This window comes from Agelaius tricolor, unplaced genomic scaffold (assembly GCF_023055355.1).
Source record: "Agelaius tricolor isolate 1412-34295 unplaced genomic scaffold, bAgeTri1.0.p SCAF_2, whole genome shotgun sequence".
Lineage (NCBI taxonomy): Eukaryota > Metazoa > Chordata > Aves > Passeriformes > Icteridae > Agelaius > Agelaius tricolor.
The window spans coordinates 84,831,699-84,856,736 of record NW_027269262.1 but is presented as its reverse complement, the minus strand read 5'-3'; the positions used below and the strand labels follow the sequence as shown (position 1 = coordinate 84,856,736).

General features: G+C 41.2%; 1 protein-coding gene across 11 annotated transcripts in view; it reads left to right on the top strand.

Annotated features, from left to right (window-relative positions):
* MTSS1 (MTSS I-BAR domain containing 1) overlaps nucleotides 1-25,038 on the top strand; it is a 126,108-nt gene that overhangs the window by 11,477 nt on the left and 89,593 nt on the right. For all 11 annotated transcript variants that reach the window (XM_071421772.1, XM_071421771.1, XM_071421780.1 and 8 more), the window contains 2 exons: nucleotides 5,604-5,665; nucleotides 8,395-8,468. In XM_071421772.1, the coding sequence (XP_071277873.1) occupies nucleotides 5,604-5,665; nucleotides 8,395-8,468 (136 nt within the window). The remainder of the gene's footprint in view (nucleotides 1-5,603; nucleotides 5,666-8,394; nucleotides 8,469-25,038) is intronic.

The window sequence follows — 25,038 nt, the reverse complement described above, 5'->3', positions numbered from 1 at the left end:
TTCACCCCTTTATGTTGCAAGACCTTCTGTGACTTGTTAAGGCTCTAGGCAGTCCTGTCCGTGAGTCGTGGACTTGTTTAAATGAGTGGATTGTACAGAGGAGGATGTGCTAGTGTTTGGTAGCAATTTTTGACTTCTGCAGTTATGGCTGGCCAAGTGCTTTTTCACCCAATTGACTATTTATTCTTCTAGAAAAGAGGTAAAACTTCCAGTGCCAAATATTACCTGAGAAGGGAAACTGCCTCTCAAATGTTGTGTCTTCCAATGTGTTGAGACATCTGTGGCTGTAACCATTGTTTTTCCCTTTTTTCCCCTTTTTTTAAAATTTATTTTTTCCCCCTCCTTCTTTTTCTTTCAGACTGTTATTGTTTTCCTGTGCTCTTCCCCTCCACTCTTTCCTGGTTTTGTCTGTTAAAGGACTCTGGAAAAGTGGTAGTGTCTATGTGCAAACCTTACTTGCTGATTGCCATTTGTTATGTGTAACATCTCTGACCTTGTGTGGTGTTTAGCACAATAAAGTCTCTTTGCTACTTGGAGGTAGTGTATTGAATGCCACAGAAATGAGACATTCATAATAATCCTTGTGATTCTGTTATCTGGTAAAATTATAAAAAGAAATCTTTTGTTTCCAGCATGATTTACTTTATAGGGGTGGGAGGTCACATGCACAAGCCAAGTTAAAATTTTTGTTCCAAAACCAGATCTATGGCATTTGGATGTATTACTAGGGCGTGGAGCTCTGTAACACTGTTGTGTGTTTGGGACTCAACTTTTTAGCTTATCATAGCTGAACAACAACACTGAGGTGGAGAAGTTCTTACTCCTGTGGCCTGTGCAGTTGTTTTCTTTTCCATTTCATTGAAGTCTTGCAGTTAGTCATTGTTAGTACTTTCCTGGAAGGCATGCAGCTCCTGGTTTGATAACCCCTGAGATAAAACCAAGGCACTGCTGTCTCCTGGTTCCTCTCTCTGTTACCTCTCTAGCTGAAACAGCCAGAATTGGGTTCTGGATTTGCTTTACTGAAGAGCACCTCCCTGGCTCTTTCCTCGTGCCCAAGAAGTTTAGATGGGTTTTTGCTGTGAACAAGATTCCAAACTGTTACTGCTGCCTTTGTACTTGATGTGTCAGCAAGAGCTGGTAATAGGGCTGCAAAGCCTTTCTGATAAATGAAAGCACTTAAAACAACACTGTCAAGGGTTTTTTGAAGATGGAATGAGTCTTGTATGTGGGAATTGGGGTGCAAGGAAATAAATTAATAAAGTAAGCATCTTTTTGCCTAATGGGAAAAAAAGAATCATAACTTCTTGGCAGAAAGAGTGAGAGAACATTTTAAAACTGTCAAGGCTGCTGATACTTAAGTTGTAATCTTAGATACAGCAATCTGGGTTCCTGTTCGTGCCTTTAGATGTCATCAATAACAGTTTCAGTAAATATCCTTTGCTGCAAGTCTATCCTTCCTTTTTTGAGAAATCATTGAGTTTCTCATATGTGTCTCTTGTCATCCTGGTGTGGGATCACTGGCCTGAAAGGTAGGGGAAAAGTATCATCCAGAAATCTTTCGTAGAGTTGTGTTTATGTAGAGGGGTTGTGCTGGTTCACCAAAATATAAAAATTTCCACCCAAGGCTTAAATTCTTTTTCCCAAGCTGCATCTTGGTGATAATTTCCTGCTCTTCTGTGATGTGGAGGGCTGATCTTGGCCAGCTACTTTTTATCTCTCCTTCCTCAATGGGATAGGGGAGAAAATCATACCAAAAAGCTCAATGATTGAGATAGAGGCACAGAAATCACTTACTAGTTATTGTCATGAGCAAACCAGACCAGGGTGGAGAAGATGAAATTTATTGCCAGTTAAAATAGATGTGAATGGTGAGGAAGGTGGACAAAAATGGAGACATCTGCCCATGTCCATGGGGTCTGGGTGTCAGGTGGGATTTCACTGAATGAGGATGGCTCATCCTTTTCCCCCTGGCAGTGTGGGAGCTGTGGCTTTGGAGGGCTCTGCCCAGGTCTGGGTGTTTGTCTGGCACTCCCAGACGCACCCGCTGTCCCTGGGGGAAGTTGTTTCATGTCCCTGATTGCGGAGGGACAGGCACGGGGCGCCGGGTGTTTCTCAGCCCTGAGGCTGAAAGGTGTTCCCGTGTTTGCCCTGCCTGTGTTTGGCTCAGATTAGCTGGAGCTGGGCTGTGGGATCAGGTGACTAATCACCTATAAGCCCACTAATTAAGCAATGGGGTAGGATAATGGCATGCTGCAGCTTTCTGGTGACATGCTGGGTAACATGCTGAGCTCTGCTGAGGAGCTCCGGGGGCCTTGGTGCCACGGAGTGTCATATGGTAGTGGGAAACACCCATGCCATGCAGGACAGGTCAAATTTCTTCCTTCAATGACTAAGATATTATTGGGCACAAAGTTATTTTGGGGGAAATAGTCCTTGGATTAATCCTTTAACAATTTAAAAGAAAATTATTTAAACAAACCCTCACTGTAATCGATCCTTGGCTTAATCCTTGAGGAGCTAAATGGGAATTTGTGACCCAGGATCCTGCAGTGGCTCTTCCCTAAGCGTGGCTGCACCTGGGGGAGGCCTCCTGCTTTCACAGATAACACCAGGCTTGAGTAACCCTGACATTTAAAAAGGGAAAAATTAGTTTCTTTATCAGCCAGCTGAAATTGGAAATTGCAGAGGGAGCAGAGGAAGCTCTGGGAGAGGCAGCATTAAAAATAGCGTGTTATTATTCTTCAGATGAGGCTTTATGTCGCAAAAGCGTGTCATGGACAAAGACATCAAATTCCACCTGCTGTTTCTTTGTGTTTAAATTGAGAAAGTAATACATGTTGAATCAAGGATGTGTATTTTTCACCACTGTTAACATTTCTCTTGACACTGCTTTGACAACAGCGAGAACAGTTGCTGGAGGTGAGACACAGCAGGGCTGCCGTGCTCAGGAAGAGGTCTTGGGGAAGGAGTTGCTGGCCTGGGCACTGACACTGTGCAGATTTACAGCATTTGATTCCTGCCATCTCCTTAGTTTGTCCCCACAGGCATCACTTACATGGCTTTCTTGCTTCCTAGCTGCTGGAGTTGGGATAAACCCCTGGTTATTCGGTCTTGTAAAGTGGTGGCAGGTGTTGAGCACTTTTACTGTAGGTAGGAATGAAGGGGGTTTCAGTTTCAGCAGGGATGTGGTGGTGGAAATGTTCTTTGGAAAAACTGAAAGGAATGATGCAGTTTAGTGTGAGACTTCATGATCTGAGGGAGAGATGAGCTTGTGGATGTGGCTCCAGCAGGGAAAAGTGAGAGCAAATTATTCTGGAAGGCAGATGAGGTGCATGCCTCTTACTTTCAGCTGAGTGTGAAACCAAGATATGGCAAGCTGAGTAAATTATATAGGACTTCATATCTCCAATGTAAAACTGCTGGAAGGTTTTCTTCAAAAATGCAAAAACAAGCAAAAAAAAGAACTCCAACAAAATCCACCGGCGAAGGTATTAATTCAGTGACATTTAAAAGCCCCAAAAGCTCAATTTTTCTACTGTCTGAAATGAGATCAGATGCTCATTGCCACTATATAGGGAGCCCAGGTAAACAAACTGCATTGATTTCAACCAAACAAATACAGCAAACAATTAAACAAAGTGGGCTCTTACCAGTTACTTGAGCAGCCTTGGTTTGAGGAAAACGGCATTTTTATAGGCAAGAACTAAATAGTTGTGGAAATGTTTGACTTCTCCAAATTTGCTTTCCAGACTAACCAAAAGTAAAAAAAAAAAGGGGGGTTTCTTCCTGAGCTGTGTTTTGATAGGAACAAGCTTGCTTGGGAAGCAGCTGAACACAGGGCTGCTTGTGTCAATCTCCTCCATGCCATCAGGTGTGTTTAGCTGGATAATACACCAGGGAGATGGAAACATAATGGGGCTGCTTTGGTATCCTCTGCTTGCCGGCTTGCATTCTGCTGCAGAATCCTGTAAAGCCTTGGGCCGTGCTGGTGATTGTCAGGGCTCCTGGCATGCACATGCATAATGCATGCACGGGTGCAGGTGACACTGAGACACGGGGTTCAGAGTAGGGATTGCAGGAAGACTAATAGGTTTAAGGAAATAGCATTTTTTTGCCTCTTTTAAATAATCGGGTTTCTTTCATTTTTAAAATGTCTGACAGTTTTTTGCTTAGCACAAAGCACTTTATATTCTAGGTCTTGCCACCCAGACAACTGCTATTTTCTCTTCCACTTTGTGTATTTGCCATCGGCTCTGTCATGTGTAGGGTATAACAAGGTTTTATGAACACCTGCTTTGCATTGTTTGGGGGCTTTTCCCTTTCTTTTTTCCTCTTTGCAAAAACTCCACAAGCTTTGCTGAGAAATAGAGTACCAGTAGGCTTCCAAGCAGGTGTCTGGGAGCTGCCTTGCCAGGCTGTACTGAGGAGCTGGAATTTGTCTGACAGCTTTTGGGGAAGGACCTGTCTTTGCCCTGAAAACAAAACACTGTCTCTCATGGCAGTGGATTTTGGTTTACTTACAAAAATCAGACCAGTTTATAAGGGTGGATTGAGTTTGCTTCAAGCAACTGCACTTTTCTTGCAACCTCTTCCAGTCAGAGCTGGGGTAATGTTAGCCTTGAGGATCTGCCTTATCTGGGTTTTATTGTGTTGTTGCTCTGGTAACAGCAAGTCTTATACCTTTATTAAAGGAAGCAGGGATATTTTATTTTACTCTCTAGACTCCAATCAAAGGGAAATGTTGAGGTTTCTTTCTACCATTTCTACCACATTTTTGCTGTTAGCAGAAAATTTGTACTTGCTCTGCAAAGAGCAATTTCATGGCAGAGAGCAATTTTTTGTTTTAAATTTGGCAAATAAAGATCAGGACTTGCAAGAATACTTTGTGTTCATATTCTAAGTAAAACTTTGGGTTTTAATCCAGTCTTTAAAAATGGGGGAAATTCTATAGGAGACTTGAAGTCAGGAAGAAATAAACCTTATTAAGCACTTTGTATACACTCAGTGCCATGCTGTTTTATCAGCTTCAATTCAGAAATTGTCTCCAAGGCTTTTGACTGTTTTGGAAACAGGTCTTGCAGTGACAAGGTAGCTGTTGGGAAAGCTGATTGTCTTGAGCTGTCACTATGCTTTTCTGTGTGCAATTACAGAGTTATATTGAGGCAGTGCTTGAAGTGGTGTCTTAGTCAAGTCACACTTTATTGTACAGGCTCTAAACCTGGAAAAAAACACAGATGATCACTTGGTAAAGAAGAACAATTCTGATGCTGCCTTTGGTTTTGTGAGCCTCTCTGTACATGCTGCTGTGGTATACTAGTGCCCTGCTTTGAATGGGCTTGGTTTTTGCTCTATCCATCCAAAGGAAGGCATTTCTTTTTGCTGCTTCAGTTGAAATCCCTCTTGCCCAGTGTTTCTATTCAGAAAATTGTAAAGCCTCATCAGAGGACTACTGTTTCATCTGGATTTAGAAGCAGTTGATTTTGGTGTTCATGGATTTAGTACAGTTTTAGTTATTGTTTTACATCCAGTTAATTTGATCTATAGTCTTAAAATCAAAATGCTCAAATCAAGTGTTCATTGTTGTGTTTTGTTTTTTGTTGCAGGGAAGTTATCCAGTATGGGAAGATTTTATAAATAAAGCTGGGAAACTGCAGTCTCAGCTTCGGTAAGTTTTATGTTACACAGTCAAGATCTCCTACAGTTCCTTGGATGTGCAAACATTAAGATTAAACACAGCTTTTGCAAGGATAATTTTCTAAGCATGTCCTAGTAAAATTGTGCATATTTCTTAGTCAACACCTGCATGTAAATTTTTAAATACTACTACTGGTATTTTAACATATTTAGGAAAATTCAAAATACGCCACCAACTATACATAATAAATATAAAATGAACTAAATTCGATGGATATTGATGAAAAATTGGAAAGAGTTTACTGTTGTTTAGTGAATACACATTTGGAATTAGGTCTATGTTACCCTTTTTATTAGTGTAGAGTACAAAGGGGTTATGTGGGAAAAGGGCTCAAAATATTAAAAAATCTTTGGTAGCCTTAACAGCATTTTCTTCTGACTTGAAAATGAAGATAATTGCTTTGCTGGATCATACATTGGTGATTATTAAAACCTAAGGATTTGGGGTATACTTTGAAAATGACATTCTGGATTTTTTGATATATGGCAGAAGTATCACACTCAGACCAATTCTACCTCTAGAATTCATTCATTTGTAAATTTGTTTCTGCTGATACAAATACAAGCTCCATTTCCTCACAACTCTCCCTAAACCACAATCTCCTCTCTGTTCTGCAGAGCACCAGTTTTTTTCCCCAGCAGCTGTGGTGGTAACAGGTTATTGGCAGTCTGGTTTGTGGTTCTGTGTTGCATTATGAACCATTTCCCAGAGAAGCTGGGGGTTTGCTTCATTTCCCCTAAACAGCTGGAATATGCTGTTCTGCTACACTGTGCCTAATGTGCCACACTTGCATGTGTTTTTTTTCCTTTTCCAGCAATCATGTCACAGTGAGTAATGGAAGATGTAGAGGAAGTAGAGAAAGAGGAAAAATGGAGAACTTTCCTAGCATTTTGTACTCTCCAAACACAGGCCTTCTGGGATGGCATGAGGCACAGTTTTGTTTATTTCCCAGTCCTGTGCTGTTGCATTCTGTCAGTGCAGTGCTACAGGAACATGCAAGCAGGCAGCTTGAAAGCCTGTGTTCGAGGATTTGCTGTTTGTTTCTAGCAAATGTGAGCCTTTTACTGCTGTTTCATTTCTGTGTGCTCTGATAAAGGACAGCAGATGCCATTTGAGCTGGAGCCAGATCTTTCTGGATCTTGTTACTGGGGAAATGGAACTTTGTTATTAGCAATATAATTAATAATTAACAACATAGTACATGAATAACAGGGTGACCCACAAGTTTGGAAGATGAACATCACAAACAGTGTTAAGGAAAATTTTAGAAAAGATTTTCTGGTTCCAGGGCCCAATATTGCTAGCTAGCTGTCAGGGTGGGGGGTTTGCCCTCCCTTTAATCTCCTGGGCATGTGGAGAGTCCTTATGCATTTGCTTGGTCCTGTCATGCCTGGGGTGGTTTTTTCTGTGTGTGTTCAAATCTTTTGTGCTGTCAGTAGGCCATTTACCACACTACCAGTTATGTCCTCTGTACCTTGAGCATATTTGGAGTGAGACTTGCATAAAATCTGACCTAATTAAGCAGTCCTGTGGTCTTTCTGGCTGAGGATCAGCTTCCCTGCAGGTTTGCTGGGTTTTTTGAGGCTACCAAGGAGCTCTTGAAACAAAGTGAATGTGATAGTCCCTGTTCTGGATTTTGCTTGAAAAGGCTGACTGACACCACCAAGAGAGAAAATCAGAGTTACTGTTAGAAAAGATGTGCAGAAACAGAACCATGAGGTAACTGTGGAGAGGGCACAATTGTAGAGCCCTGGCCTACTTTCTCTTTAATTGGGTCAACCAGACTATAAACCTTCAGAAATTGGGACTGACCTGAGGTGTTCAGGGCTCTGGGGCATGCTTATCTAGAACAAACGTGTCTGGAAATGGTAACTCACGTTTGCTGTCCCCTTGAACAGATCTGTCCAGCACAGTCTGGGGGTGCTTTCCACACGTGGAGGGAGATTGGGCTAGGGAGGTTGACACTTTGGATTGTGAAGTCTGAGGTTGCTGCTGTACCTCTCAGGAAGGGTCCTGCTTGGAGGAACACTAGATCAGAAAGGGGTTTTGGTAATTTTGGGGGTTTGGAGGTTGGTGGTTTTTTGTGGGTTTGAGTTTTGTTTTTTTCTTGAAATGGAGGGGGTTTTTTTCTTCTTCTTTTCCCACTTTTCCATTTGTCCAAGAACTCCAGACCAGTCTGATTTCCAAAAAATTTTCTGTTTCAAGGGATGCTCATGCTCCCCACGTGAAAAATGCAGGCAATTGTTTGGCTAGGATTCTAGATAAAAAGAAGTTCCTGCATGTTTATTCTTAAAATATGCATGCTCCCTGAAAATAGCAGTGGCTATAATTTGTTCACTAATGGGTGAAGTATAATGTGTGCTAGATTTGTTTTTCATGTTTGACTGCTTAATATTAGTTCTTCAGAGGAAATCAGCTAGAAGGAGGGTGGCTGTGCTCTTTTGAAACAGCACCTGTCCTGTGCAATTCTCAGCATGGAATTAGCGTGGCTGCCTCCAAGTCCATAGTGCTAACACAAAGCAAGGAAGGGATTAAGAAATGAAGGAGGGAAAAGGCTAAGTTCAGATATAAAAGAGCATACTTTTTGTGGCCTCTGCAAGTTCACAGTGTTATTCTTTATAAGCCTAAATGTTTTTGGCAGTAATTAAATAGGCATCAATGAGACACTGCTAATGTTTTGTTATCTGTATGCATTTCAGGACTACAGTAGTAGCAGCTGCTGCCTTTTTGGATGCCTTTCAGAAAGTGGCTGACATGGCTACTAATACACGTGGTAAGCAGATGTGTCAATATTGAGTTTAACAGAATGCTGTGTGGTTTATACCATTTGTAGTAATAAAAAGAAGTCTTGTTACATTGACAAGCAGATCTGTGAGACATCTGTTAGATGGACTTGCACTTTGAAAAAGTGGCACGTGAAAAAGGAAGTTGTCTTTACTGAAAAAAAATGCTGGAAACCTGTAATTTAAATGTGTCATCAATCATGTGAACACTTCTTAATTACCATTTGAATTATACGTTGATGAATAATATTTTAGAAAGCAAGATTTACAGAAATCTGTATTCACTAACGCCTCTGTACCTTGTGGAAATGTAAAAGGCTTGATACTCAGCTGGAATAAATAACTGTGGGGCTGCTGGAGACAGAGCAGACTGGCTGATGCTATGGCCTTCAGGGTCTGCCAGTAATGATGACAGTGACCTGTACTTAGATCTGTGAGCAAAGACTTTGTTTGTGATTCCCCTTTAAGTCTGATGTTCTTGGTCAAACTGAGTTTTCCTGGGCTGTGGGCTTCTCTGGGTAGCAGTCTCAGCTTATTGGTGAGTATGGAGAGCCAGAATAGTGCAGCTGGCATTCTTTCCAGCCTGCTGAGTTGGAAGAAGACAAAAGGCTGCTTCTCTCTGATGCTGGATGCCCAGTGACCAAGGCACCATGTGCAGATGTCCCTGCAGTGGTGTAGGGCATTCCCCATGGTCACTGTCCTTGGACTGCTGCTGAAGAGTAAATCCAGAGTGCAGATAAATCACAGCTGAGGGAGCAGCTCTTGGTCACCTCTAACCCTAAAGGTTTTGTAGCATTTTTAAAGTCCTAATGTGCTGTTGGCATTTGACTTGGAGAGTAAGAAAGTAATATTGCTGACATGAAGGGTGTTCATTCCCATTAGCAGAGTGCAAGCTCAGTCAGACTTCCTTTACCTCTGGCTTACAGGAGGAGTGGCAGCTGCTGGAGTGAGTTCCAAGTCAGAATGACAAGAGGGAAAAATACTTCTTTTTCCTGTCTAAAGCTAATATTTACATTCTGATAAGAAGATCCTCATTATATGCATACCTACTGTAAATTAGAGGTAATCTACTCACATAAAATAATAAACATGACTGAAAGTGGAATAAACTAAGGAAGAACTTCACTTGGATTTCTAACATGTCCTTCCTTCAAGCATGTTCTCTTTCTTCTGTTCTCCCCAAGGGGAAACAAAGTCAGTGACCAAAATCCTTGAGACTTGTCTTCTAGCTATGCTGGCAGGCTTATAGGACTTTCATTGAGATACCAGAATGACTGAAACTTTTCCCACTCTCAAACAAAAATGGCTTGTGTGGGTTTTTGAAGGCTATTTTGCACTTTCTGCTGTGTCGTGTCTTGTCTCTTATCTCTTCGAACACATCCTTTACAAAAGGAGCTCTGTGAATCCAGGCATGCCAAATTTGTATAGCTCCTCTGTTCTGTCTTCTGCCTTTTCTGACTGAAAGGATAGAAGGGAATTTTGGTTTTATTTTTAGAAAGTGATGTTCTGGGCAATGAATCAAAACTCCAAGTTAGCTGCTGGTTGTGATCTGCCACCCAACCCAAGTTCCATTTGTGCCCATTCAAGTTTATCTCTGAGGTTGCACCTTGCTCCTTTAACAAATACTGATCATTCTGCCTTGCTGTGGACAAGGATAAACACCTGTCCCCACAGAAGGTGATGGCAAAAATCCCTATGACTTATGAGGGCACAGTTCAATAAAAACATATTTTGCCATCAGTTTAAGGAATTCTATTCCAAAACTGAAACAGAAAAACTTAAATTTTTTTCTCTGATATGGGAATTTTAGCAGGTTCTTAGTTTTCCCTTTGAGTGGTTACCTAAAGTGAAAAATCCTTTCTTAAATTTTCCCTGTTACTTACCCAGTATTTAAAATTATGTATCTGATTGTCTAATCAAACATCTGGCTGTGTTCCACCCTGTTTAGAGGGTTAACAGATAAACCAAAGTTTACAGTTAACAGATTAACCAAAGTGAGACCAAGTCATGTTCAGCTGCTGGGGATAAATGAGACTTGAGTAGCACTTCCCATGACAAAGGCAGGGAGGTTGGTATATTCTACATCATGAGGCTGGTTTATCATTGCATGAGCCAAATGCTTCTTCTGGGAACTAACTGTGTATGGAAATGCTGGAGCAGGTGCCTGCTCTGGAGGGACAGTGTTAGTTCCTTGTAGGATGACTGAAGTGTTGTGAAGCTGGTGCTGCCTTTAATTTGTAATTGCTTGTAGTTCTACAGAAAGTGGCCTGTTATTTTAAGACTCATTGATCTAGCTGATGAAAGTGTTTTATCAGTCAACAGAAGAACTCTGGCTACTCTTTAATCTGTTTGCAGCAGCATTAGCTTTGAAAGAAGAAAAAGTGTTTGCCTGGATATACATGTGCATACACATGCAAGGGGAGACACTCTCCTTTCAGTCACCAAGTGTTCAAGAATGAGAGCTTATTTCCATCATTGCCAGTCCCTGTTCCAACTGGTAGCCTTACCTTGTGTGCCATTACTGCTGTTCCCAAGCACTGTCTTTGCTCTTCTGGTGCATTGTTCTCTCCAAGCATTTACTTCCTTCTAATCCTGCAGTGGTAGCAATGTTAATCTTCACGTTCCCATCTGGAGCTCAGAAGGCATAATTGGAGCTCTGCCTGTGGTCAAACCTGATTGGATGAGTCAGATAACCTGTATTTTGCTGTATTTTTTTCTCTTGGTAGCTTCTGAAGTAGGAAAAGCCCTGAACGTGAAGTACCTGATGTTTTGTGGTGACTCAATACACAAATTAATTCCCAACCAGCTCATTTCAGCTTTTGCTTCCCCCTTTGCTGTCTCTCCATTTTGATGTGCATCAACCCAAAGTTGTCTCTTTTTTCCTCAGTTTCGTTTCCTTGGTTCAATGCTTTGATTTTAGCCTGATAAGGGAAAACACAGGGAAATGAGTTCTGATGCATGTATCACCAAAATGTTAGATTTCTGTGGGTCTGGTCATCTGAATCATCATTTGAGTGGGGGAGATTGTTAAGTTATGTTGCTAATTTAAAGTAATGCTAGCTGCATAGCAGTGTGTGCTGTTTTTGCTGGCATCAGAGATTTTTGAAAACAAAATTCCTTCAGATGTTTTGATTTTTGAGCTCTGACAAAATAGAGACATCTATGTAGCAGTTTTTGTTGCTCAAGCTGCATCTGTTTGGCATACAGCCCAGGAGAACTTGGTAGTCTGCAGTGAATCTGTATTATCTCTCACTATGATTATTAAAGAGAATGCTTACAAAATATTAAACGAATGAGGTGCTTCAGGGTACCTTTAAATCCTTAATATGCCTTAAATAGTGTAATAATAACTCTTGAATACCTTAAAAGTGAAGTTTCCTTTTGGGGAGATGTGTGCTCATGAGTTTTAGTTCAGACTTTTTTAACATGGCTTATTTCTTTCAATATTTGAGATTCTGAATGTTTTTACCTGCATCAATTCTAACTGAAGCATGGAAGACATTTAAATCTAGTTTAATGTAATTTCTGTTCCCCTGATTATTTGGGCAATAAAAATATATTCCCTTATGAAGACAAGAACTGTGCATCACAAATACTGTATTTATATGTGATATATGTTCAAGTTGGCTTTCAACAGTTTGTAAAAGGGCGTGTGTAAATTGCTTTGCTTTTTGTATGCTAGTCTTCTTCTGCCTCTGCTGCATTTGAATGTCCTTTGTAGATAAGTACTAGAGCTCAGGAACTTGAAAAAGTAGGTGTGAAAAGTGACTATCCTCCTTGTGTTATGAGGGAGATTAATGTGAAGATATGCACACTTCTTATATATCCACTTAATTCACCATCAGCAGCTTCCCAATAAAACCTTGCCCCAATCTTGCCTACCTGCACAGGTGTAAATTAAAATTTATGGAAAGATGATCAAAAAGCTTTGATTTACTCAAGCTTAAAATTGATCTTCAAAGTGAGATTGTTAATGAGGCAGCTGATACTCAAGTCTTGTGGTTTTTTGTTTTTCATTCATATTGAAGGGTTTTGCATATACATAGGTGTGCTTGATATTAGCAGATTAGTTAAATCACTTCAAGAGGGTGTCAGTGTATCACACAGCTTTCTCTGGCCAGCTGGATTCCATGCATTGTAATGCTGTTTGAAGTTCCCTCTTGGCAAGTGCTACTAGAGGTATGTTTTCCCTGCCTTTGGTAATTCTGACATCTAGTATGTTTTCCATCTCTTTCATTTTACAGATGTCTGAGAGGATTTTAAGGCAATGCAGTGTTGCAGGACATTCCACTTGAGTAGGAGACCCTTTCTGCTGGACTGAGGGTTTTGAGATCAGGGAGGACATTGTGGGTAGTCAGCCAGCTACCAAGGGGCACTGAGTAGATTTGGAAGCAAAACTCAGTCTGTGTCTGCATGGCATGCAGCAGCAGCAGGGACCAAAATCAGCACAGTAATTTTAATGTTACCCTTTCGAGGGGCCGGATATATCAGTGTGGAAGAAGTGCTACATTCAAGTGCCTGCACTTTTTTCAGGCCTCATTAAATTTCAACAGCACACAAAAATGTAAATATGGTTTAACACTTCTACTTATAAAATTAAATTTGATTAATATTTGTGAGTGTCTATGTCAGGTAGCTCTTCTGTGGCACTACTCAGTGACTGCTCTTCATGTTTAATAAGGCTGCTTAAAATAGTACCTTTGCTGCAGATTGGTGTTCCTGGACAGACTCTGCATCCTTGTTGTTCCAGGTAGTGTGTAAGTACCCCTTCAGACACCCTTAGTCTGGGTGATCCATTGTTATTTTGGCCAGGATCTATATTGTATGTACTGAAGTGGTTTCCCAAGGTGCCAGGCTATACAAAGTGTTGCAGGGCTGGAATTATCTGTGAGCTCCCAAGTGAGTGTGCTTAGGCATCCTGAACCAGGAGCTCACTGCAAATATGGCAGAGTGTGAGCCAAGGTAGGGTAGGGTCTTGGTGCTACAGCAAAATGTAATGGACAGTACTGAAGAGTGTTTTCTATTGATTTATTTATTTTCATGAGGGGAAAAAAAAAGATGGAACAGAAGTGAAGGCTAGGGAGGAGAAAGACATCACAATCTACAGCAATAGACATACAGCTGTATAACATTTCTGAAATGGACTGGTTTGCTCCTGGCTATGGACTGGGGAGATGGGATGGTGATCTGTGCCTAATTTCAGAGTGAAAACAAAGCTGGTCACAAGAGGAAAGGCATTCTCATTGTCCCATTCCTTCGTCTGACTCCTCTTTAATTTCAGATATTCATACTCAAATAGCAAAACCTTTGTTTGAGCTTCCTGTCAGTTAAGATAAGACTGTCATAAGTACTTATTCTCCTGTGGAGTCTTTGAAGAAAAGTAATACAGTCCAGACTTTTCCTTTGTGGATTTTCATATATAAAATAATCAGGAAGAAAAGTATTAAAATGAGCCATTCAGTCTTCCATTATGTTTTCATGAAGATGTTGCAAAATGCAGGACCAAAATCAGAATCACTGGCAGATAATTTTGAAGCTGGATGCATATTACATATCTGTTGTGTTTGGAGAAATGGGACTTGGATATTCTGCTTAACAACAGCTAAAACTACAAATCACAAGGCCATGTTGTGTTACTCACTGTTTCTGTGTTCTCACCTCTCTCTAGACCAGTAGCAAATGTCAGTCCGTGTTTGTAACCAAGTGTGTTGTCCTGAGAACTCTGCTTCTGATGTGAGCCCTTTGGCTGGAGCAGACAAAATGGGGTGAACATCTAAAATGGTCAAACACAAGAGAAATGGTTTGGTTATTAATGACTAGATTTTATACTTAGGGCTGGAAAGGGCTGCACTGCAGGTAAAACATTGCCATTGTCTTTTCTTTGGAGAAGTGCAGGCACTGCAGCTTAAAAAAATATTACTTATTTATGCCTTATTTTTTTCCTTGAGGTCAAGACAAAATCTAGCTCAGGGTCATTGACAACATTTGCGCTGATTTATCCTTACCTAAGGAGGAATATTCAGGGCAAAAGAGAAAAATAATTGCTATAATAACTTACATAGTCAGATGTCCCTTTGTAAAGTGCAGAGAGTGACACAGGAGTGGAGTTTGCATTTGCCTTACAACCCAGTATTTTTTTTGAGCTTGCTGAGGTGCTGAGAGACTGAAATGTTGGTAGGAAAGGGTGTAAAGCCACCAGGTGATTGTGTGTGCTAAACAGAAAATTTGAATCCAAGACCAGCTTCTCTGAGGGGGGGGAAAAAAAAAGGGCGAGGGAGGAAGAAGCAAACAAACTTCTTTAGTACCTTGTCCAAGAAGTGGGCTGGTGTGTTAAGATAGCAGTGGCTGGACTTTTTTCACATGACTGAATGTAAGTCTGCACACTGTCATCTGAATTGGAAATCATTGGGAGTGTGGGGAGGGGGAACAGCTCAGAGTTAATTTTTCATACACTTGGTTGTGGTTCTTTCTCCTTACTTATACAGCTGTGTTGCTTTTAGGAGGGTAGAATATCAGATCCTGGTTTTTCTGCAGGCTTGGGATGGATGGATTGATTGTTGTTTCCAGCTGCATTATGAATTTATATCTCTGTGGGCATCTTCATACAGAGCACCTACACTTCAGTAACTAAATACTGGTTTTGTAGCTGTAAAGAATTTTCTCAGTCTTGGCAACAGAACCAAACTTTTAATGTCTTAATCATCCAGTTTGGGAAGTAATGAGGATAAACTGTAAGTGGCTTTAGGATTTCCTTCAGATGATTTATTAGTTTAGATGCAAAAGCATCCTTTTGATGATGGGATGTGGATTTGAAAGTGGAGGCTGAGGTTTTGGTTGGTGGTTGATTTTCCCAGTGTAGCACGTTTCTGTGGTGGGAGATCCCCTTTCAGGCTAATTCAAGCAGCCTTTTGATGTGATAAATTACTAGTTGGCACATAGTTACAATCCTGTAGTAATCACAACAAGGGAGTTGTTGCAGCTCTTATTTTTTTTTAATCTGTCACCAGCTGGGTAACAAAGGTAGCTGAAAATCTGCTCTCATAGAGTTTTATTTAGTATCTTTTTTTATTTGCCATACGAGAGAAAGGGAAGTTCTGTGTCATGGGAAGAGAATTAGAAAATCAGTTCAGACTAAGCAAGGTTTCTGTGAAGTAGGGTAGTGCTTCTTGCCTCCTGTACCTTGCCCATAACAATCTGTGGAGGCTGCGGAGCGGTTGCTGAGCTTCTGTGTGTGCCCTTGTGCTTTGTCCCTCACAGCTGCCTGGAAATGCAGGTTTGGGGGTTGTCCTTTTCTTGGTCACCTCAGTGGTGGCTTCCTAGAAGACATATGTTGGTGAAGTATCAGATTTGGTGCTGTCAGCTGGCTTCTTGCAAACTCTCCAGACCTGGGGGTGTCAGTGTGACCAGAGTCCTGCTGTTCACCTCACTGCACCCCAGTCCACCTGTCCTAAAACCACTTGTGAAGTTCCTTTGTATCAGCAAGGCAGTTTGTGCAAAGGCTGTGATATAAAATGTGTGCTTTCACTTGGGGTGTCTTCTCCAATTCCCTCAGTCTATTCCTATCCTGGCTGTACAGAAACTGTGTTTGTTTCTAATGACATGAGGGAGCTATACAAAAAGTGAAATTACAAGCTGCAGCAGACTAATTGTGAGTGGAGCGTCCATAACAATGGACTCCATCTAATCATTAACAAAAGCAGTAACAAAAGTCATTTTCTGAAGCAGCAGTGACATTTGCATTGTCTAACAGGTTTTTTTTTGCTCTCCATAATTCAGGCTGCCTCCCAGAAGGATGCTCTTCCACACATTTTCGTAGGTGTCAGGCCCGTAGATCGTATGTGTTCACTCTGTGTGTGTCCATGCAAACGAGTGTGCTGCTGCCAGGTGATTTACTCTGTGATATGATTCATCTCATATTTGCATACCTGCTGCTTCTTGGGAAGCAGTGCATGTTCATGGTAATAATGAGGTCTTGCTTAAAAATAGACCAGCTTCCTTCATTTTCTTGTCCTTCTGTTTGCTTGATGATTTGTCGGCTGTTGCCAGCACAAATGTTTGTCCCTGTTGCTGTGCAAGCTGTTCACCCCTTCCCTCCTCCCTTCATGTTAGTTTTTTTCAGTGAAGCACTTCCCTGCTCTTTTCTTCCCTGGTTGATGTAGTAAAACCTGCCCTGTTCAGGCTTACAGGCTCATTTAGAAAGGTGAGGAAGAGTCCCCACTGGTTGTTGAATTTCAGTAGAAAATTCAGTTCTGCCTGGGACAAGAAGTGAATTGTGCTGTGTGTCTTCCTCTTCCACCCCCACGCACGATGGAGTCCAACCTGTAGAACTACTTCTGAAAAGTTAGAATAATATTACCTCACTGTTTCATTTCAGGGCTCAGAGTCCTCCCTCTTGTCTTTGTGCTTTCTACAACAGTTTTTTTTCTACAAATTTATCTGTGACCTGCCTTCTATTCAGGTTGTTTTTTTGGACAGGGTGGAGAAGGAAAGGAAGATGGGCTATTTCCAAAGAAGCTCTGGGTTGTGACCTGACAGTACTTCCTGTAAAACGTTTGGACTGTCTGTACTTGCATACATGCTTAAATCTTCCTACTGCTTTGCAATTGGTGCTTGTTTTATTGTTTTCAACATTGGCTTCTTGCATGTAAAAATGAGTACGTTTTCCAGTCTAATGAAGCCACTGAAAAATGCTACCACCTTTCCAGCATCCGTCCCAACTCAAGCTTTGTGGAAACCACTTCAAAACTAGGAGCAGTGGCAATTGTGTGCGTGGGCACATTCATCTGCAGTGTCGTGGGGTAGAAGAGGTCTGAGTTTGTACAATCAGCCCCTGCAATTGTTGTGAAATTCTCCTCTCCCGCAGCATTTATTACTATGTAAAATTGAAATCTGCATGATTTCCTGCTGTGAGCGCCTGTGCCGAGGGACTGGTTTCTATAGTAACTAATATCAAGGAGCTGGCTGGGACTTTAGTTTGGAGCAGTATTTGAGCCTGTTCTGCAGCTCAATGCAGCCCTGTGCGAGTACTTGATGGATGACAAGCAAGCAGGCAGGTTTGTGGCTGCCATTACTACAGCAGTGGTGCTGTGCACCTCGGTGTGTACACTGAGGGCTAAAAATAGGCATTTTGCAAAATGGAGCTGGAGGTGAGGAGGGGGGATGTCTTTTTCTCTAACACCACTCCCCTGCCTTGGCAGAGCTGCCAGATGGAAGCACTGAAGAATACATAAATGAGTGTTTGTCCTGGAGTCACTTCAGCCCACCCTGAAGTGAAAGATATGCCTGGGAACTGCGTTCATTTTCTCCCAAGAGTAACAGCCATTGGTATTGCCATTACTCTGTTTTGAAGCAGAGCTGGTGTTTGTTCTGCTGAGTATGATAAATAGCATTATTAATGTGTTTTTGTCTGCAGGACCATCTTCTGCCCTTACTTAGTCCCAGACACACCTGCTTAATGTATTTGATTTCGCAGGGTTAAGCAGCGGTGGGAGTGTTAAAGCTTGGCTTGTAGAGACTGTAGGCTTTCAGGGTGCCAGGCAATATGCAAAGTCTGATTTGCACCATTTACAGTTAGTCCAGAATTAGTCCAGGGGTCGGGTGCATGAAAATGAAACTGACTCTTCTATTTATTCTATCTTCACTTTTAAAATTTGAATAATGTGATGGAGGTGAGAAAGCAATACAGAACAGTGCTTGCTGTCCAGACAAGTCCTCTAAGTACAGAAACTGGACTTAGGCAGGCAGCAATGGTTTGGTCTCTTTTTTCCCAAACGTAGAAGTTCCCCAAATTGTGATGAGATCAAGCCTGATCTCTGAAGTAAACTTGGGGCATTGATGAAATAGTCTGAAGTGTGAAGATGTCATTTTTTATGATTGAAGGTTGTTTTTCCTGGCTGTGCTAGAAAAGGAGATATATTTTAGATATGCTTGTCTTCCAAGCCCTCTTCCCCCAGAAGCCAAGCATCTCTGAGGAGAGGGTGAAGCTGTATGTCCTGTGTACCTGTGGACATGGCCATGTGTACACACAAGGAGTGCCATTTGCTCAGCCAGCTCAAGGGGAGCCTTCACTTGGCCACCCTCAGAGCAGCCTCTTACTCATTTGGTGTTTAGGGATGCTGGAGCAGGCTGAGGAAAGTGAGTGTAGAGAGGAAGAACTGTATGGTGGACAAAGAGGAGCTGGGTGTGTTGTGCTGGGAATATTTAGGGGACATCCAGTACATATCCATGAAGAAGCAAGGGGTTTTTATCTTTAAAAAAAAAACCCTTTCAGACAGGTCATCTTTTATATTCACTGTTTACGTCTGCAAGTCCATAGTAAAAGTATTACAGTGATTTTAAAAACCCCAATAAATAACTGGATTAAACTATTTGCGTCAAGAGAGTAATGATGCATTCGAATAATCGGAGAGAATTTGGCACTGAGATATGACCAGATTACAGTTTGAGAACTAGGATTGGAAACTGTTATTTAAGACTATAATGACTCATGATGCTGGGAAATCGTCTTCACCTTTGTTCTTGTGTAGAAGTTAAAAAATCTCCCTTTCTTTCAAGCAGGTACTAAGCAGAGTGCTGAAATGAGAATCTTAGAGTAAGACTTGGTTACATTTATGCAATATAGTGATGGAAGTCCAGAACATTGAGTTGTTATAAATAAATTAAATCCCAAGTAAATTTAGTAAATACTTTAAGTGCATATTGTGATGGATTATCCGTTTTCAATGCTTGTTCATTTTTTGCTAGTTTGCAAAATCACTGGAGTCCAGCAGAGCACATTTCTGTTGGATGCTGTTGTGACTGTGTATCCATTTTAAATCTAGGTTGTGTTGCATGGAGAATAGCAGCTCTGCGTGAGCGTTAGTCGCTTTGGTTCAAAGGTAAAGAGTTCATGTGTAACTTATGGAGCTGCTGCAGAGGCAGGAGCCTTGGTTATGAATGTAGTCAAGGGAATGTTTTAGCTATTAAGCTGAAATGTAGCTTGCTGCTGGGGAAATGAGTGTTGTACTGAGTGTGTACTGTGATGCAAAGCCCTCCCCAGACTGTTGGGTTCAAGTGCACAACGTGTGCTCAGGACGGATAATTGATTTAGACGAACAGATTTTAATCTTTCATTGTAAGCTTGAGGCCGGCTTCACTCAGAGCTATAAACTCCATTTTTCTCAAGCTGCACTTTCACAAGTGTTTTAGCTGTTCTGTCTGAAGTGGCTGCCTGCTTTCAGAGACTTTGTTCTTCACAACATGTTTTCTTTGTTGGCAACCTTACTAATTTAACATGGCTTTCAAAATTAGGAGTGGGAGAAAAAGCCTTGTTCATGTATATTCCCAGCTAGAGTGAAAGTACTAAACTTGTGTACATCTCTAGAGACAATGAAGAAACTGTTAGAGATGTTATTTTAGGGTGACTTTATGCACAGTGTAATTAAGCTTGAAGTTTAGGTCTAAGTATTTTAAAGCAAATGTAATTGTTAGAATGAAGCTTTCTTGTTAAGGCTTTATGTTTATGTAGAGTTAATGGGGTCTCTCACAGACAAAAAGCTAATGCCTTCAGAAGAGCAAACAACCACCCATCTGCTCATCATGAATACTGCTAAGGGATTTTTGAGCCTAAGTGGCAAGAAGTCTGTCCTGTCCTCTTAGGCTGGTTAATGAAGGTTAAAGCTTGGTCAGTTTAAGAAATTCATCTATTCAACATCCTTTCCAAAGCTCCTTGTTTCCAATGTTTACTGTTGCCTAATCTGTTTAAATTGGTCCGAATTTCAGCCTCTCTAGAGTTCAGTTTTTCAGGTTGTGATCATCATGGATAAAGCAATGTATGTTTTCTTGTTAATGCTTAACTTTTGTTTACTTCAAGTTAGTCTGTTTGGTTTCGACTTATTTTCATGTGTGATTTTTTTTTTTTTTTGGTCAAAAAAGGAAGCTGGACTCAAAATTTGTGCCTTCTAGGTGTACCTATAAAGTGAAAGATGTATGAATAACTTTCTTTAAGAGAAAAGGTCTCTTAGGTGGCACATATTCAGCATATAAAAAGCTTCTTGTGACCAATGGGAGTAAACATTAAACATTGATGATGGAGCTTTAAGTTGCATGGAAACAAACTGGGGCAAGTCAGTTCATTTTACCTTTGATTCACTGCTTCCAGCCGTTAGGAAAGGTTGAAGGGACACAAGGCAAACAGGAATATCTTCCTTTAGCTTTGTCTTGTGATGACATATTTTGCCTCAAACAATAGTTTCAGTAACTAGATGTGCAAAATTTATAATTTATAAAATTTAGGATTTTTTTTTTTGTTTTTTAAAAGCAAGCAATATGATAACAGCAATTTACATAATTGCAATGATTCCTAGTTAAAGGGAGATCTAGTTCTGTTTAAAGGGAGAATAAAATAAAGACTTCCAAGAATAATCCTGGATTGTAGAGGTTTTGACATCCCCCTGGATGGAGGTGTGAAGTGGTAGTGTGACCCCCAAGGCTTGGATGTCAGGCACATCTATTTTGTATGACCTGTCTATAGCAATGAGAATTTCTTTTGATGTTAAGATCTGCAAAGATTGTTCAGGTTACTTGGGGGGTGAGATGGTGCTTTGCAGATCTGTGTGAGGTATGGCCATGTAATTCCTGCTGAGCAACTGCATTAAAAATGGAGGGTCTGTATTTCCTGGTACCTAATTCCTTCAGTAATGTTATTTAGGATCCTAGATATGCTGCTTTGCATGCCCAGAACTATCCCAAAGCATTACTGGGAATGCACAGGTGGATATACGTGGATAACTGTTCACAGGATCCAGGGGGCAGCTAGAGTTTCACACTTCCCCCACTTTCTTTTTCTTTTCCTTTTTAAAAGGATGTCTGGGGTAACTTGTTTTCTGGTGTTTCGTGGCTCTGTCTGGATTTCCCTCTCTGGTACATTTAGTTGTGCTTTGCAGAGGGCATTGTTTGTTTTTATTGGAAAGAGGCTCACCTGTGGTTTTTTGTTTTCAGCTTCTGTGGGTTTCTGTGCATTTTCCTTTCTGACTGTGGCCCTGCATGTTCCCTGCAACATTTTCAGCATATTTGCATTAAGATGGATGATTGGGAAATATGTGTGTAGAACAGCCTCATTTTGCAAGAGGATTGGTAATAACAAGAGATGAGCAAGATGCAGTATTGATTGGTTGAATGGGATTCGGTGTAACTGAAGTTATGCTATTCTTTTCTTGATCCCTGAAAACTTCCAGTGCTCTTCTTGTAGCACATACAGACCTTTCTCAGTGGTTGCAGAGGAAGGATTAAGGCAGACAAACTTGTTTCTGCCATGTAAAGAAGGTGTCAAACTAGACAATCCTGAAAGCCTTGTTTTTAAGGCTCCACTTCCCTGGCCATATTAGTTCAGGGCTTAATTACACAATAATAAGATTTCTTACATGCAATATATTTGAACAAAGACTTCTCCATGCAGCAATGAACACTTTGTTTGAAATAACTTACTCTCTCTTTTGTTTTCTCTTAACTTGTTTTTGATTTCAATTCTGCAGGTAGAGCTGCAACTCCTTTTAGGATATTTAAAAAGGTTCTACAGGGAGTTTGCTTTGTAGGAATAGTTGTCAAAGTCTTCTCACTAGTTTAAGCTATAATGAAACCCATTTAAATATTCTTATAAGGCTATTTTTAAACTCATTTATGCTGATGGAAGAGTAGGAGTAGAGTTGCTTTGGCACAAACATGAGGAACAGCATCCTTAGGTTTGATGGATATGTTCTCAATATAATTTATCAGCTAATTAATTCTGCTGGGGAAGCTTTCTGTGAAAGCACTAAACAGTGATGGCTTTGCACGATTTAAATATCTGTGAGCTGCTTTAGTGTGGACAACTGGACAGGTCAATCTTGGAGAAAAAGTAGCTTCTAAGCTTAGGAAACAGCCTCTTGGGTTATTCTTGTTAATAGCCATCTACTGCACAATTCAGAGGTTTTTTAAAAAAAATCTTGTATAAAGTATTAGGGTGAAGCAAGATCAGAGGATTATTCAGTTACCTGTACAAGAGACAAAACTATGTCCACCTGATGTGGGAACTGTTCTTTGGTGAGAATGATGGAGTGAATGAATAGTGGGGACCAGTGGCTGCCATTTTAGGATTTACTTATGGAAAGCATCTGGCCAGAAAGCCTCTCAGGCTCTCTGTCTCCCTACCCTTTTGTTTCTTAGCCAACTGAATGCCTCCCTGTCCTACAGAGAAGCCTGTCTGGCTTCATCTCTCTTCTCTGATCACCTGCTTCACCTTGGTTTTGAAATATGTCTGTGCTGCTGACCACAGAAGTAAAACTTGGCTTTGATTTGAGTTTCATCTTGCAGTGGCTGGTCTCTGTCTGTGGGAGAAACTGGACCAGGGCTTCAAAGCATCAAAGTGATTCACCTCATTTTCTTTTTAAGGACCAGGAGGACTATTAGATCATCTAACCTGATTATCTCTGGAGGGCTGGTCAGGGCTAAGCCTGCTGCAAGCCTTGTGCTGGACACAGCATGGCTGGGGCCCTGCAGCACAGGGAGCCGTGGGAACAGGCAGCCTTTCTGCAGTGCAGGCGTGCTGGAAAATGCTCTAGGTGCATCTTCTTTGTATAAATATATATGTAGAAAAAAAAATTAAATCACACTGGTACCCATAAGAAGTCTTGCTTGGATTTCTGAAGGAAATACAGACTTTGGGTTTGGTTGTGTCTGTCATCTGTGGGTTTTGCATAAAATTGACAGGGAGAGATGGTCTTGCCTCAAGTCAGTGTGCAAGGAAACATACCACCTTCTATAACATGATTGTCCTGGTGCTCATGGACTGCATCAAGCCATGGCCTGGAGTGCAATGTCATGGCCAGGAGACAATAAAGTGCTGTAGAGATTCTGGTGACTCCCATTTGGGGGTGGCTAGCTGCAAGAGATCTGCTGTGAAGAGATCTGCCTTTGCCCTTGCAGGGCACATGATCTGTTCAGCACAGGGCTCCTGTAGCTCACACTGATGCTAGTGGCTGAAATCCTCTTCAGAACTGTCACTTTTGTGTGCTTTTTCTTTCCTTCCTCTTGTGGATGGGAATTTCCCCATGGCAAATGATTCTATGCCCAAACTGCCCGAAGGTTACCCCTTCCTGGGAAATAGGCAGAGCTGTGTTCGTGGGAGCAGAGCCAAGAGTAAAGGCTTGCATCTTGATTTCCTGTGGACTTAGTTTATTAACGAAATGGATGGTGGTAGTAGTGGGTCACTTAACACTTGTGGTTTTTGCAGTTTTTGTCAGTGAGAGGAGACAAAAAGCCCAGCTGCAGCAGCGGTCATGGAAGCTGCAGGTGTGAGCTTGGCTGGAGAATGCCAAACTGCCATCTGTGGTGAGGCTTTGTGGAGATTTTTTTTGCAGGCTATTTAACTAGAAATAAGAGCAAGAATACAAAATAACAGGAGATTAACTGGAGATAGCTTTCCTCCAGTTTCTGCCACTTTGCTGGTTAGCCAGAAGTCTGTGAAAGTGTAAGAATTGAAATTGCATCAGGCTCAAGGGATGGATGTAAGTGCATTCAATTAGGTGCAGCATGTTCAATCTTTTTAGGTATTTCTTCCCATGTTGCATTAAGTAGGTTTGTCCTCTGCTGTCTAGAAGATGTGGAATAATAGCAGAAAAGTTGCAGGTGTTACTTGCATAAAATATATAAAGAGAAGAACATCATCAGCATATTGCATTGCTTGCTTATGTGGTTAATATCCATTTTTTGTGCCTTTAAAGCTAGATAAGTACAGTAAGTAACAATAAGCATTTTAAAAAAAGAAAAGTAAAACGTGATAGTTGCCATAATTAACTCAGTCATGTCCTGTATGCATTTTAAATTCCTAGTCCCCCTATGCTGTTAAACTTTTTTCTCTGTTATGCAGCATGTCTGCTTGTTTACAGAATGCCTTGGAGCTGCATGGATTTCCTCTCGCTGTGTGCAGAGTGGTTTATAGCAGCTAGGCATGTGTTGTTCTGACCAGGGAGATGTACTTGGAGCTGTGCTTTGGATTGCACAAATACCAGTTTCCAGGAATGGTCATGAGGATCAGCAGGAGGAGCTTTGAAGAGTGCGTGGGTGCAGCATGATCTTTGGCTGAGGAAAGCCCTTTGCTGGTGGCTGGGGGAGCTGATGCTATTCTGAAATGCACAGCCTGAGCAGTTATTTTCCCAAACAGCTTCCTGGAATAACAGAAAGAAGGAATCTAAGCATGCCGTCTCTCCTCCTTTTTCCTCCTGATTTGCACTACAAGAAGGAGTTAGGCAGTGAGGAAAGTGGGTTTCTTTTAAAGTTGGAAACATTTGCATAGGGCAAGTTACATTCACAGCTGCCTACTTTTGAGAGTCTTTTTTTGGAAGTAGAAGCTTTAAGCAGCTGTAAGACCAGAAATGCAGCACAATGCATTAGCGATTGTATTTGTCATTCTCATCTAGAGAGAAAATGTGCTGATTACATTCATTTCTTTTTTTAGCTGGAGAGAAATGAGATGCTGGTCTTTATTCAGCTAGCTTTGTGTATTTGCAAATTGCAATTTCAACTATCTGGGCAAAAGTGATGGGC